The 15,449-nt window shown below is 45.6% G+C and overlaps 1 protein-coding gene across 8 annotated transcripts in view; it reads left to right on the forward strand.

Moving 5' to 3' along the window:
• Window positions 1-15,449, forward strand: part of KIDINS220 (kinase D interacting substrate 220) — a 137,051-nt gene that overhangs the window by 8,720 nt on the left and 112,882 nt on the right. For all 8 annotated transcript variants that reach the window (XR_003092763.1, XM_014517321.2, XM_025197602.1 and 5 more), the window contains exons 2-3: window positions 11,279-11,426; window positions 15,302-15,400. Coding sequence is in view for 7 of the 8 variants with exons in the window: in XM_014517321.2 (XP_014372807.1) it covers window positions 11,319-11,426; window positions 15,302-15,400 (207 nt within the window). In the remaining variant the exon portion in view is untranslated. The remainder of the gene's footprint in view (window positions 1-11,278; window positions 11,427-15,301; window positions 15,401-15,449) is intronic.

Genomic DNA, 15,449 nt, shown 5'->3' on the forward strand with positions numbered 1-15,449 from the left:
GGAAGTGTCACCTCCTTGGACCTATTCGTCATGCATCTGCTGATGTACGATAAAGTGCCATTGGCTTTTTTGATGGCTTCGTCACACTGCCGACTCATGTTCATCTTGGAGTCCACTAGGACTCCAAGATCCCTTTCCACTTCCGTGCCACCCAGCAGGTCATTCCCTAGGCTGTAGGTGTGCTGGACATTTTTCCTCCCTAGGTGCAGTACTTTGCATTTCTCCTTGTTGAACTGCATTCTGTTGTTTTCTGCCCACTTGTCCAACCTGTCCAGATCTGCTTGCAGCTGTTCCCTGCCCTCCGGCGTGTCCACATCTCCCCATAGCTTTGTGTTATCTGCAAACTTGGACAGAGTACATTTCAATCCCTCGTCCAAGTCACCGATGAAGTACATTTCACTCCCTCGTTCAAGTCACTGTTGGACTCTCTGATGCTATCAGCTGTATTGTAGCATTTGCTTAAGGGCAATAAGAGCGAGTCTTTTTTTCTGTTATCTCCATCAGTGGCTTTCATGTTGAGGTAATCTGAAACTGATCAGAATTGATGTAGTAATCTTGCAAACCTTTTGAGTATCTAATAAAATTGTAAATTCACAGCAGCTGTCTTGGAATCCAATATGGCTACCTTGATGAAAATCTTATGCTTGATCCTCTGTTCATACATTGTTGGTTTTGTCATTGGAATTAATCTTCTAACACTACTGGGGTCTGAAATATTGATGAAAATGTGAATTCATGGCAGCCATCTTGGATTCCGTGCACTACTTGCCTGGTTGGCCTCATGACTTTTCTGACACTGTTAGACTTATTGTATATGAAAGACTCTGTTGCTGCTTGTGGCAGTGAGTTGCCTACAGGGCGACACCTTTACCCTTCTTTTTTACCCTACTAGAACTGCGATCCCTGCATGCTAGATTGGGCACCTGATCTTGTTTCTTTGGAGCCAGCTGAGTCCCCGCAGAGCCCAGTTGTGGTGTGCAGGGCTTGATCTGGCCCATGCACCAGCCCCAGACCACTTATCTGATGCACAGGGCCAGAAGTTTCAAAACCACTGCATAGACTGTAATCATGAGAGAGAGCATTATGGGGAATCAGAATCTCTTGTGTCCTTAATTCTGCTACCCTTACTTATAATGAATGCCCTTTTAATGGAAGTGGTATCAACTCTGTGACTAAATGTGGCACAAAATAGGTTTTACAATTGAGATGATAGCAGAAGGAATTGTTAGTGCATATTTTTCATAAAATATGATGACAGGGTTTATTAACAACTAGTAATAATTACGTTTTGTAAAGCTTCAAGGCTTTCTGAGTGTTGATTTTATATTAACATTTTCCTGTAATCATACATTCCACTCTGAGTTTTTTTAACTTCATGTTCAAATTAAGTTGGCTTCCATTTTCCATTATTCAGTCAAATACCATATTTAGATATTTGCCTATAGCTTGCATCAGCTTTTTGTATTCAGCAGCCTTTCTCAATTTGTCCATCACTGACATTGTGGGGTTAGTGGAATATGGTTTTAATATCCAGATACAGAAGGGAAAATGCTAGGGGAACAAAATAAATGTAAAGTGCAACCTATATTAAGTTGTAATTAATGTAATATTACCTACATATTTTGAGAGAATAATGCTAGTTCACTGATTGAGTATGATTGTCTAGTCTAATATTAGACTGCTAGCTAATTTGAAATGGGAAAAGCTCGTGCATGATCTGAAAGCAATGTAAGAGGTGTATGAGACAGAATATAAATTGCTTCAGAGGTTGTCATTGAATAATAATTTTCCTCAGTATGGGATTGGAAAATGATATAAGTAAAATTGTGAGTTTTAACAGGGGTTTATGTGTTTTGCTTATCAGGACCTCTCTCCAGCTAGCATTGGGATTGTTGCAGTTAGACAGACTAGATTTTGGTAGATCAGCAAATAATTGTAATCCTTCATAAGCGGTAATTATCTTATTCAGCTCAGGAAGTGTAAACTTTACAAAAACAGATTAATTTGCATAAGTATGTTCCCTTTACCTGTACTGTTCTGTCCTTTTCCTCCTCAAAGTTCTTTTTCTTTTCTCTAGGACTCTCATCATCTTGTGTTTGTGTGTCTTAGGTTTTATTTTCTTAGGATGTTTTGGGATTTCCATAAACATGGAAGTTTGAATTTTGCGTGAGTAGCAGATTCCATGATGGGGAAACTGCACCCCTTTTTGAGGAGGATATTGTAGGGATATGTAATCCCTGTCTAAATGTGGGTTGATACTCCAGTGCGATCTAGTCTAGCACCAACATGGATCTTAAAAATATGTCTGGAGCATGTGCTTTGAAGAAAGTGCATACTGTAATTGTGTTGTTAAAGGAGGGTGTTCATTATAGACATACCATTGAAGTAGTGTTTTTGTATCAGACGTTTGAAATTTAGTAGTGGTAAAACTTTGGAGCTAGAGAAGGACCTTTTCTTTGGCTCAGAAACTTCAGTTTAGGGTAAAAACAGAGGTTGGATTTCTTCTGGGGGGAAAAAAGCCTCTTATTCAGGGATCTTTCAGACATACAAACACATTGTCCCTCTAAGTATCTGAGAGAATGTTTTCCCAGAATTGCCCTAGAATCTGCCTTTTTCCCAGAATTTAACTTAATTGTAGTTCAAGCCTCGTGTGTAATGACCAGGGATCTGGCTTTTCCGTTTCCCAAAGAAAAACAGAGAAAACCACTGGTTCCATTTTTATCAGAGAAAACGCAGATTTCTCTTTTTGGCAGAGAAAGCCGCAGATTGTCCGCTTTTACAAAGAGCTCTTGCAGGCTAGCACAACTCCAGCGTGCAAGAGCCCATTGCAAAAAGGGCGGGAAACCCCCAGCCCTGGCTGGAGGGAGAGGAGGAAGGGCGGGGCCTGAGCCTCTGAGGCAGTTAGGGCTGGGCTCGGGCTCACACTCGCCCTTTGCCCCTGGAGCATAGAGGTAAGTGGGGCTTGGGGCAGGGCTGGGAAGATAGTTGGGGGCTGAGGAAGTGGCAGGTGCTGCCAGCCCCAGGCAGCACACTGCAGCTGGGAGCAGGGACAGGGGTACCCCTCTGCGGGGGGCTTTGCGGGCAAGCGATGCAGGGTGGGGTGCGGTATGGTGGTGCCTGCCGTGTGCAGGCTGTGTTGGCTGCAAATGTCCAACTCGGGATCCTTAAAATTCTGGTTTATTAGGCGGATTGAAGCACTGTAATGAAGTTAAATCATAAACCTTGGGGCTGGTCCACGCACGCAGTAGCGAGCTACAAGAGTCAGGTATACCTATCCCACAGGTGCTGGAGTCTGCCGTCGAGGCTTCTTTCAGCGTGGTGTTATCTTCCAGAAGGGGGTCGCCAGCTGGAACTTCTGGCTGGACAGGTCGGGTGTTGGTCAAGTTGGAGATCAAGAGGGCGCCGCTGAGGGTCACTTTTCACTGCTTTTTATCTGTCCTTGGCAGACTTTGGTGACTCCCCAGTTTTCAGGTTTGCCCAATCCAGGGGTCGTTGACCCTCGTGGGACTTCCCCCTCAGTGGCTACTGGATGGCATCTGTCAGCCCCAGGGGTCGTCCGCATGTACGTTCAGGTTTGGGAGTCCGTTGATGAATTTTGAATAGGGCTCTGGGAGCAGTCGATCTGGAGATACTTAGCCCAAAAGTTGGTCCCCGGCGTTGATTAACTCAGACCAGGGCTTCTAGCCCTTGAACAGTGATGTTTAGAGAATTCCCGGTTGCTACATGGTCTTCTGTAAATTTCTTCCGTTGGTTGATCTGCTTCAACCTGCAAGCAAGGTTGATCAGGGCTGAGGCCGATTCACTGCTCTTTCAGGGGCCCGCCTGATACAGGGAAGCGGGCAAATATCACACAAATAGATAAAAATACCAAAATACAAGGGGAGATACAAAATATACATATACAAACTTTAAAACACAATTCCTTATCTTATACTGAAAGAAAGAGGAAAGAAGAAAAGGTAGAAGAAGAGAAACATGTCAAAAGAGGGGAGAGCAAATGCAGGCAAGAGGAAAAGGGGGCTTTCTGCTACAGCTACACACATGCTGCCCGGCCGCCTGCCCAGGGGAGAGGGAGGCTGGCATGCGGCCAGAGCACAGCTCCATGGCCGGCTCTGCAGTCATGACGAGGGATGGGGGCGCATGGGGGTGGAGGCTTGGGCTTGCACATGATGCTGCCACTTACCTGGAGGCCCGTGATGACTGTTGTGTATAAAACCTCCGGCTGTCGCTGTGGAGCCATGCCCGGAGCTGTGCAGCCAGTGGTAGCAGTGCAGGGCTTTGGGGTGGTGGCTGGGCAGCACGTAGACATTCCTATCCCCATCACCACCCCACACTGCACCGCTGCCACTGGCCGCACAGCTCTGGGTATGGCTCTGTGGCAGCAGCAGGAGGTTTTGTACGCAGCGGCAGTCGCCGCTGGCACGGGCCTCCAGGTAAGCGGCAGTGCCATGTGCGAGCCCAAGCCCCTGCCCCCCCGCCCCCATTCCTTGCCATGGCTGCAGAGCTGGCCACAGAGCTGTGCTCCAGCCGCATGCCAGCCTACCCCTCCCCTGGGCAGGCGGCCAGGCAGCATGTGTGCTACCCGCACATGGCGGGCACCACCACACTGCGTCCCACATCGCTTACCAGTAAAGCCCCACAGAGGGGGGCTGGCAGCACCCCGTTCCCTCACCCCCCAACCATCTTCCCCAGACCTGCCCCACAGCCCCCAAGGCGGTGGCAGTGCTTGCCTGCAAAGCCGCCCCACCCTGCATGCAGCCACTACCACCCTGCACCACCGTGGAGCTGTGCAGCCAGTTGCAGGGCATGCTGCTGCATGAAAACTCTCCGTTTCACCCCCCGGCTGGGGCATATATGTGGCCCGCACACGGTGGTTGCCACCACACTGCTGCTGCCACGCCCTGCGCCACTTGCCCCCAAAGCCGTGCAGGTGATTATTGGATGGTAGCGCAGGGCGCAGTGGCAGAGTTGCGGTGGCGGCCTCCATGTGTGAACCTCCTGTCAGGCCGGCCGGCATGTATGTGGCCCACGGAGTGGCACCCCTGCCCTCACCCCCTGGCCCTGCTCCTGGGAGTGGGCACAGGGGCACACTCCCCCCACTGCTTGATCAACCCTCCCGCCTTCCCTTTCCCCCTGCCCTGCCCCTTCCCCCCCACACATACTTACCTGCTGTGGTGGGTGTCGGTGTCAGTGTCATTATGTCTGGGGGCTGTTGCGAGGGGCATCAGGACAGGTGTTGAGACTGTGGGGGAGTGCAGGGCACCAGCAGCGCAGGGTTGGGGGGTTGCCTTTAATTATTTTTACGGATTTTGGATTTTTAATCAGAGAATTTGCAATTTTTAATCAGAGAAAACTAGGATCCCTGGTAATGACTGCCCTTCCTACCCCAGCCTGTTTTCATGCCAGTCAAAGCTGGGGACAGTCAGACCAGGACAAAAACAAACCTCTTCTTTTACCCTAGGAAGTAACTGAGATAACATTTTTTTCCCAGGATAGTCCAGGCTAATTTGAGTTACTTGCCATTCATTCCAGGGACAAACTCTCTGTGAAGAGTGAAGAGGCCTGTGCCCTCCTAGATTTTGGTCAGTCAGAACCTCCTCAAGTGTCGTGTCTGTTATTACCCTTAGGTGTCTTGTGGACTAAGATCAAGTGGGGGCATCCGAATCCCAAGACCTCTGGGCTTGGGCCTGCACATAGGATGCCTGCCCATGGATTTGGGAGTACCTGAAGTCCCAGGGTGAGGGCTGGGACAGAGGATGTTCACTGGTTGTAGCGCCATGCATGGTGTTTAGAACAGTTGAGTTCTGCTTGCTCAATTGATAATGGTTTTTGGAACGATTGAGTTCTGCCCAATCAATATGGTTTGGAACTCATTTGGCTAATTTGGCCTGGAACACAAAATATATTATTTAAAAAGTCTGCTTTTACCCTCAGATTTTGGCATTCTAGTATTTTGAAAATTGCTGCTTCTATTCAATGGAAGTAGAGTGAAGTAATTATATCCAAAAATAATGGGAAAACACCTCTGAAGTTTTGATTTGAGACCACTGTGACAAAAATTTAAAGAAAATACAAGAATATGAAATCAGACACTAATATACACGTGCAAACTTTCTGATGCACAGAAAATTCCATAAATGCTAACTTAATAATTCTTTCAACATTAAATATTATTGTGGTGAAAGAACTTGGAAAATTTTATTGAATAGTATGTTATAGTAACTTGGTATTAATTCATTAGATTTGTGTGTCAAAAAAGACTCAGGGTAGCTTAAAGTAAAGGACAAAATAACTTAATAGGTAAATTGGAGTATGTGTTGCTTGGGTACTTTTCCTAAATTTTCCTGTTTTGTCAGTGATGTAATATCACTGTTTCGTAACCAAGTGTTTGGGTTTTTGTTTGAATTATTTCCTAGATTTTTAATGCTTAGGTAGAGGGTAAGGGCCACTGGGCAAAGGACAAAGAACCTGGCTTGAGGTAGAAGTACAGCTGCCAGGCATACATGCCCTCAGATTTCAGTTGCAGGGCATGAATTTGGGCGTGCCTTCTCTATCATAGGAGACCAGCATAGCTCTCTGGAAGTTTGGTGTGCACATGGCTGCTGCCAGGCTGTATTCTCAGTGCATAAACTTTATGATGTAGTATAGTAGCTAACAGTGATGCGCAACCTAAATTAAAAAAAATGTTGGATTATTCTGACTCCCCAGCCCAGCCCCTGGCTTCTTTACTTTTCATTCCATCCAGGAAGAGCACACACCAACTGCTGAAACGTCCTTAGCCTGACGAAGGGTTTTTGAACTCGAAAGCTTGCTTAATAACTATTCTCCAGCCATTTGGGTTGGTCTAATAAAAGATATCAAATTCACCCAAGGAACCTTGTCTGTCGGATTATTCAGGATCCACCTATCTAATAATCTGTGTTAGATTATAAATTTTAATAAATGTTAGTCACAGATGAAGAAAGCAAAGGTTGCTGTGGACACATCTCAGTTGGAGCCCCATTTCAGACCTCTGTTTAAAAAAAAATTATGAAGACAGATCAGGAAATTACGCAGAAAGTTCAAATGACATAAAAACTAAGTCAGTGTGAAATTTTTTACCAGTTGGGCTTTTACTTGGAGAAATAGAAATTTTTGTCCCATGTTTAAATCTGTAAATGATGACAAGGTTGCCTTTTGGATTGTAGTCACCACCAGGTACTTCAGTAGGTACTTCCCAGAGACCCCAGTTAAATTCAGTGCTCCACTGCACCAGGTACTGCATAAACACCTGAAAGTCCAACTATGCCCCCAAAGTACTTAGAAGAAAAAATAGCTGAAGAAAGAGAAAGTCAGGCTTATTGTACAATCAGGATTTGGTCCTTTGTTACTTCTAAAAGAAAATATTTTTAATATCAAGGAAGTCAGTGACAAGTAGGAGTCTGATATAGTGATGTTACTGTACTGTTAAGAAATAGTTTTCTTCAAGGTGTTAACATTTGAAGAAGTAAAACTTCATAGTGTATCTGACAAAACATTGATTTTAAGCAACTGTATCCCTTAGGACTGCAACATTTATTCTGCTGTATTTCAAAGAGTTATTTTGCATCTGAGGAATAAAAATCTACATTAAAGCAAAACCTCAGCTGATTCAATAGCCAAGTTCAAATAATGATTTCTGAAGCAGTATACTTATCTTTTAGTGCAGCAGGGCTGCCTTTGTACTTTTGAAATGTGGCACTAAGAGATGTTAAGGGAAGAATCTTGCTTGCAGGTTGAAGCCATACTGAATACTGATTTTCCTGATGCTTATTAAGAATTTTCTGATGAAATATTCTCTGCAAATATATAGTATAAATTATAGTCAGGAAGCTTTTGAATTTTGTGATGTTTTCTGACTGTTCTTATTTCTGCACCAAAAAGTTAGTATATATATTCTCCTCTTGCTGAATGTATGCAAGAGAACGTGTCAGAATAAAAACATAAAAGGTGACAGTGGAGGGACTAACCTTTGGGCATTATAATAAGTCTAAGTAGTTTTGGTAGACTTGTAAAATTATTCTTTACAGTTGTATATTCATTGAAGCTGTTGAAAGTTTGGGACTTGCATCTCTTTGCAGTTGCTGAATAAATATTACTTTAACAAAACCTCTTCTTCATTGTTTTACCCAGGTACTTAAACCTGTACTGAACTTTAAGTACCTGAGTAGTCCACTTTGTCGAGCCTTAATACCTTGCTCAGTTGAAGCTCTAATGATTTGCTTAAAGCATTGAAGGAAGGTAATGATTGACTTGATCTAATAGCTTAGCTTAGTTTTTTTTTTGCTGGGAGATGTTTAACAAACATTTTTGTATTCTGTGTACACAATGTTCTCAGGATGTGAACTTCAACTTGTGTATGGTTGTCCTTTTTTTTTTTTTTGTCATGTTGTAGTCTTTGTTGACTACGGTCTGACTCTTAATGCATAGTTTCTTTTCAGGCTAATCAGATCCTAGAACCCAGATCTTTCACTTTGTGGAAACCATGCTACCGTTAGGTCAGGGATGAGCAAGATATAGCCCACGGGCTGGATCTGGCCGGCAGCTGCTCCCACGCACTCTGAATGGGGCTGAGTCCTGTCTGGAGCAGCTACACTACGCTCTCACCTGCACTCACCTCACACCCACCGATGGCATGGCCCTGGCCAGCACACACAGCTTCCCGATGGGGCTGTTCCCACTGCTGCTGCAGCTGTGCTGCCTGGGTACTGTTTGGCTCCCCCCACCTCTAGCAGCTCCTGCTTCTTCTGTACCTGCTGCACTGCCCCAGGTGGGGGAGAAATTGCAGTAGGGCAGCTCCTACCCCAACACGTGAGGCTCCCTTCCACCCGCTCTGCCTGCCCAGTGTGATGAGCAGCTGTCTGCAGGCAGCATAGGTGGTGGAAGGCCAGGGCTAACAGGGCTTAGCGGGTAGGGGATTGAGGCCCCAGCAGTGAGGGAGGGAGTGGGACAGTGGATAGTGTGAATGGGGCCCTGGGGCTGGGGTGGGTTGTAGGATGGTCGGACCTGGGTGGTTTGTCTAGGGGCACGGTGGGGGACCTGCCACTGTGCACAACCCAGCAGAGGCCTGTGGAGCATGTGCTTCCTGGATCTGTGCACAGGGTGGAGGCAGGCTGCCCACCTTAGTCTGAGATCTGTGTCTCGCTGCTTCTGCCCGGGAGCGGTGTGACGTCATATGCTGCTGTGTGCTGACTGTGCCATGTCCCCTGCCTGCCCAGTGGCAGCAGGTGTATGATGTTGCATAGCTCCCAGGGCACCAGCAGCAGGGCGCAGCAGCAGCCCAACTCTGCCCCATGAGCAGATCTGGGGAGCACGTTTCCCTTGGGCCTCTGCCGGGGTATGTACAGTGGCAGGAGCCCCTCTGCAGCCCTGGAGTAGGTGCCCAGGCTCTGACCCTCCCATGAGCTGCTCTGGTTCTGGATCCCCTGAATGGGGATTCATCATGGCCTCCACCTCTGCCCCACTCCCTCCTTCACTGAGGTGGCTTCAGTCTGCTCCTCCCCCCGCCCCCCCCGGGGCCCCTTCCCCATGGCAGACTTACCTGCTGAGGGGGTGGGGGTGTTGGTGGGTGCATGTGTGTGGAAGTGAGTGCTCAGCTGCCCCCCCCTCACCCCCCACCCCCCATAATACTTTCTCCCTCCACCTATGGCGGGCAGCCGAGTAGGTGGAAGGTAGCTGAGAGCTGGAGCCAATGTGCTGAGGCAGGAGCTGCCCAGCTGCTGCTGCTGCTTCCTTCCTGCCTGGAGTAGTACAGCAGGGTCAGGAACAGGAGGAGGGAAGAGCTACTGGAGGTGTGGGCAGAGCCAGGCAGTACCCAGGCAGCTGCAGCAATAATGAGAGTAGCCCTGCTGAGAAGCTGTGCATCTTGGGCAGGGCATTGCCATTGGAGGGAGCACAGTGCGGACTGCCCTGGAGCGAGCAGGTGGGTCTTGGCCCCATGCAGAGCGGAGCAGCCCACCCGAGAGCAGGCAGAACGCATCTTTCCCTCCTGGGCAAGTTCTGCTGCACACACCCCATGCTCCCCCCCCAGCTGGCTTCCAGGATCTAGCGTGTGTGCAGCCCCCTAGGTGCATGCATGCACGTACCCCACCCCCACACACACCCACACACCCTCCCCCCCCACAGTATACAAGAGCAAGATTATTTTGAGCTATTATCCAATTGCCTCTGTATACACTACTAAACCACTGTCATAAATCAGAACAAAAATATTTTTTGAAATGAAATTGAAATACGATAGATGTTTGATTCTTAGTATCTTTTTTAAATCTATAACTTGTTAAAATGATGTCTTCTGAAATACTTTGTGTGTGGAGCCCTCGGCAGCTTGCTAAAACTCACTGATGGCCAACCAGTGGTTCACCAACCAAAATATTTGCCTGTTCTTGTCTTATATAATAGCCTAAAAGGTTGATATCTCCTCATTTGTTGTTTTCAATGAATATAGTATTGGTTGCTATGCTTTGCTGAACTCAGTGCTGCTTTTGTTTTAGGCTGTCTGTGTGTTTTGATCATCTCTACTGTACTGGAACCCTTCATAGACTGAGCTTCACCTTGTTTTGGATCCCAAACGGCTGGAGTCTAGCTGTTCTGATAGTGGCAGCTGTGGGCAAGAACTAGAAGCACTAAGGGATCTTTCATGTCATAAAGAGGCACAATGATGTTAGGCTTTTTCAGATCTTGTCTTGAATCCTGGTGTCCTTTCTTAGTGGCATGATCAATCTCTTCCTTTTGTGAAGGACAGAACAGCAGCTGAGAATGAGTCAGTAGAGGCTTTGATATTCCTGTGAAGGAAATGTTGAGTAATAAATTAGCAATGCTCCACTAAGCTCTGGGCTGTCTGTATGAAGCTGATGTCTGCTTTTGCTTTAGGAAATGTGTATTCTGGAAATCAAATGGCTTCCTGTCATTTTGGATATTTCTTATAATGCTGCATATTCTACATGCCTAGATGAAAAAGTTAGGATATATCTATGTGTGCATATACACTGAGTGAGAGGTGAGCGAGAGTCTTACCTAATTTCTTCAAAACCTGCTGTTCCTGCATTGGTGCTTGTCTGTTTAAGAACTGGGTAAGCATTTAGATTTTCAAATGATTACAATAAATTAACAGAGGTTTCATTGCTATTCAGAATTAGTTTGTATTCACTAAACTATTTTGTTGGTTAGTGTGAGAGACCTTTATGCAAAGCAGCATAGTTTACTTTCTAATAATGAAATAAAATGTGATGACTTCTTTACTGACCTTTTTTAAATGCAGGTGTGTGCTATTGTAGAAGTATCTGAAGTACTGTCCAAAGATGGCCAGCTTGATGACTCAGAGTCTCTTGACTTACGTGGAAGAAGGGAATGTTCCTGCTCTGAAAGCACTTCTTGAAAAGTGTAAGGATGTGGATGAGAGAAATGAGGTGAGATGAGTTTGTCAGCTTCTTTAAATGTTGTTGCATGTTAATTAGAGCTGCACTAATACATTGGTCCCATATTGGATCAGCAGTGATATAAGGAAAATTGGTGGTGGCTCCCGCTGCTGCACATACGCCAGGAGGGCATGGGGGGGCGTGTGTCCCCAGATGTGTGCATGGAGCGAAGGTGTGCTGCTGCTGTAGGCTGGTGCTAGGGCAGCACTGGGTTCTTCCTGGTGGGTGCTGGGCCAAGCTGCACTTGGGGCAGGTGGTGGCAGCACTGGGAGGGGGGGCTATGGTGAATTTTGGGATGGCTGCAGCCTCCCCCAGCCCCCCATAACCCTCCTCCCAGCACCGCCACCACAAGAGACTTACCAGCTGGACGCTGCTCTCCAAGCTGCCCGGCTGCATGTTGGCAATCAGTTCAGTATTTGCCAATATGGCTCATTAAAAATTGGCCATTGGTACCGGTCCAAAAAATCTCTATCGGTGCACCTCGAATGTTAATTGTATGATTAATAACTTAAGTTTGTATTCAAGCATAAATAGTGTAATACATTGTTTTTTAGCTCTGGAAGCCTAATAAACAAAGTTAATAAGTAAATAATGAAAACATTATTTAAAAATTATTTATATAGTACCATAAACCTACTTGGCACTTTATAGCGTCAATTCTAAAAACTTTCCTGGAAAACTTGTGCTGTGTATTAAACTCTAGAACAGGGGTGAGCAAAATATGGCCTGTGGGACAGATCTGGCCTCCCCATGGCGGGCACCCTCCAACTGATTGGATCCAGCCCACAGTTGCACCCATGGCTCTCTGCATGGGGCTGAGCCACATTTGGGGCAGCCAGAGCTGTGCTCCCACCCACGCCTTCCGGCCCTGGCCCTGGCTAGTGCACATGGCTCCTGGAATGTAGTGCCTAGGCCACCCTTCTCCCCCCCACCCCACCCCATGCACGCACACATCCCTTCCACACGTACTTTTCCCCCACAGTATACCTGAGTAAGACTATTCTTAGCTGTTATGCAATCGCCTCTATGTATGCTACTCAAAAAACAAATTGGGGGGAAAAAATAGTTTTAAAAATAAAATTAAAATATGCTATTGTAGATGTTTGATTTTTGGTATATGACTTTATCTATTTAATTTGTTAAAATGATATCTTTTAAAAGATTTTGCGTGTGCAGCCCTTGACAGCTCATTAGTATTTGTTAAGTGGCTCTCCCACTGAAATTATTGCCCACCCCTGCTCTAGGATATGCCCCCTTTTACAAAATGCCTTACAGTTATGGTTATTTGAAGTATCTCTTTATGGAAAAATCTGATTATAATTAATCAAGGAAAGTGCCTGATGGATTTGGATGCCCTTGTGGACAAATCAGTATATTTCCATAGTTAAGAACATAAGACTGTAAGATGCTTCCTTGGTCCCTTGAGTCCAGTTCCCTGTGTCTACCAGCAGTCATAAACTGAAAGAATCCCCCAAATTGCCACTTCAGTTGTTTACCCACAGCTATGAGGAATAATGCCTCAAACCTCAAGGATACTCTATCCCAGTGATTGTCAACCAGGGTGTCATGGCACTCTTGGGTGCTACAAGAACAAGATCCTTTGAAGGGTGCTGTGAGGTGTGAAGAGATAAGCAGATTACCATTGTGCTGCATGGGTGCTCAAGGTGCCTGCTTCCCTACCTGCTTCCCTACTGTGGATTGTACTTTGCCACACTGCCCTGGAAAATGTTCCAATTCAGATTTAGCATTGATCCTTGTCTAGTTTCCTATGATGTGGTATCAAAAGTTTTGCTTATCTAGATAAATTAAGTCCACTGTAATATTATGACCATAGCCTTCATTGTGCTAAAAGCAGAATAAAGGATTGATAAAATATATTCCGTAATTAACCAGTTAACAGCAGGTTAGTATTTATTTAGAAACAGTAATCCTCACTAAAGCTACTCATGTCAGAATTAAGTATTTTGGCTTTTCTGATATATTGTTTATATTTTTCTTATAGTAGGTGGCTACAGTGGACATTCTCTGTGTATTGCTAAGGGAATCTGCAAGAGGGAAAGTTTTGGTTTTTTTTTGGAGGGGAGATTCACCTTTTATTGGACCAACTATATAGTAGGGAAGAGATCTTGGTCAAACTATCAGGCACAAGGCACTTTTCTTGGGTCCTCCTCAGAAAGAAGCAGATACAGTTTGAGCAAAGTAGCGGTAGAGCAGTAGTGTAAAACTCGCTAAGTAAATAAAAACAAACAATCTGCTTAAAGGAATGGAGGAAGGCTGCAAAATAGGAGCAAAGAGGTTCTCAGGAATAGCAAAAAGAGAGAAATGAAGTAGAAAAGGGTATTTTGGAAGAGCAGGGCCATTCAAAAGAGGAATCCACTGTCACAAGGGCCACCTCACAGCCCTGCATATCAGCAACACAGAAGGGAATATCAACATCACCCAGAACACCATCATTGTTAAACTTTATTATAACTCCCCCTGTTCCACTCCAAAATATTTGTACTCTTAAAAGGCCTGAATTTCTGCCCTGAGAAACAAACCAACTAGACAGTAATATGTAGAGAACTGGAAGAATTCTTCTGCAGATTTCAGCTGAAAGAATGCTTCCACTACCAGGACAGAGCCACACTCCACAAGAACAGATAAGATCAGTAACAAAACAAACCACCCCCAAAAGAACAGGCCATCACGTGGCAGACAGAACCACTACTGCACTGACTGGTTTCGGAAGAAAGCTAACAGTGATAGTCTCAGCTAAAGCCATGACCACCGTAGCTTCTCATTCAGTGAGAAAAGCCATGCTGTCACCTATGATCCAATAAGAAAATAGTAATCAAATGAGCAGACAGAGGAGGAGCTATATTCCTCTTCAGCTGTCAAGACTACATCTATGAGTAGGAATTTACTTGGTTCACGATTTTGTGGATTTTGCGAAAATTGTGAAATCAGGCAATGTCTGCAGTATCTTTCCCCCCCCCCCCCCCCCCCCTCCCCTCCAAAAATTACTGAAAATAAAATGGTGGATCCTCAGTGGGGGAACTCGGTGAGGGACTGCATGATGGACAGCCCTCTCAGCCAATCAGCAGCAAGGGGCAGGGCCGCTAGACCCCCATAATCAGTTGGAGGTTTGGGGAGGAGGTCTGCCGCAACAAGCCTGTGAAAATGCTGGCCAGCCCAGCAGTCTGCCTGTGAAATTGGCTGCCTGCCTCCTGAATTTGGGTAGATCCCTAACTATGACCAGTGGGGCTAATAGACAACTCTGACAGCAATGTTAATGAAAAAAACTTGCAGAGGACCCCTCAACAATATTTGTTCTTCAATTGAAAACATTCTCAAATCCTTTTAATACCAGCCTCAGGAAAACTGTTTGTACTAATCCCCTGCTCTCCCCTCCCAAGAACATTTTACACGTTCCTGAAGATCCACAAACAAAGTAACTGCAGTAGACCCATCAGATCCTACTGTGTGCTCCCATCCCAGTCCTCCCTGCTCTCCCCCCCACCTTATTGCAGCTGCCACTTCTTTCACCACTGGATTCACTGCTCGTGGCAGTTGGTAGCAATAGCAAACAGCAGCATGGGTAAAGGGTAGCAGCAATATATCTGGCCTGCACGCTGCGGTTTGGTTACTGGTGAATGGCAAGACTGAATGTTATGTTGTCCTTTCTTCTTGTCACTAAAGTTTTTTTTGCATGTGTAAAGAAGTAGTTTGAATATGTTATTAGTGTTACTCAGATACTTAAAGCTTAAAACTATGTGAACTGAGCTTGACATTCTTTGTAGATATTGGAACTTTTCAGGTGGTGTGCGTGTGCATTTTATATATGTTGTCTAAGTAGTATACTTAGAACTATAATTTGGTTTCAGAATGGTCAGACTCCGTTAATGTTGGCTGCCGAGCAGGGCAATTTAGAAATTGTCCAAGAGCTGCTTAAGAAGGGAGCTAACTGCAACTTGGAAGACTCTGTAAGTATTAGCATAATTTTTTATTTTTCAAGTTCATCCCATATTTTGT

The sequence above is a fragment of the Alligator sinensis genome, unplaced genomic scaffold, assembly GCF_000455745.1.
Source record: "Alligator sinensis unplaced genomic scaffold, ASM45574v1 scaffold866_2, whole genome shotgun sequence".
Classification (NCBI taxonomy): Eukaryota; Metazoa; Chordata; order Crocodylia; family Alligatoridae; genus Alligator; species Alligator sinensis.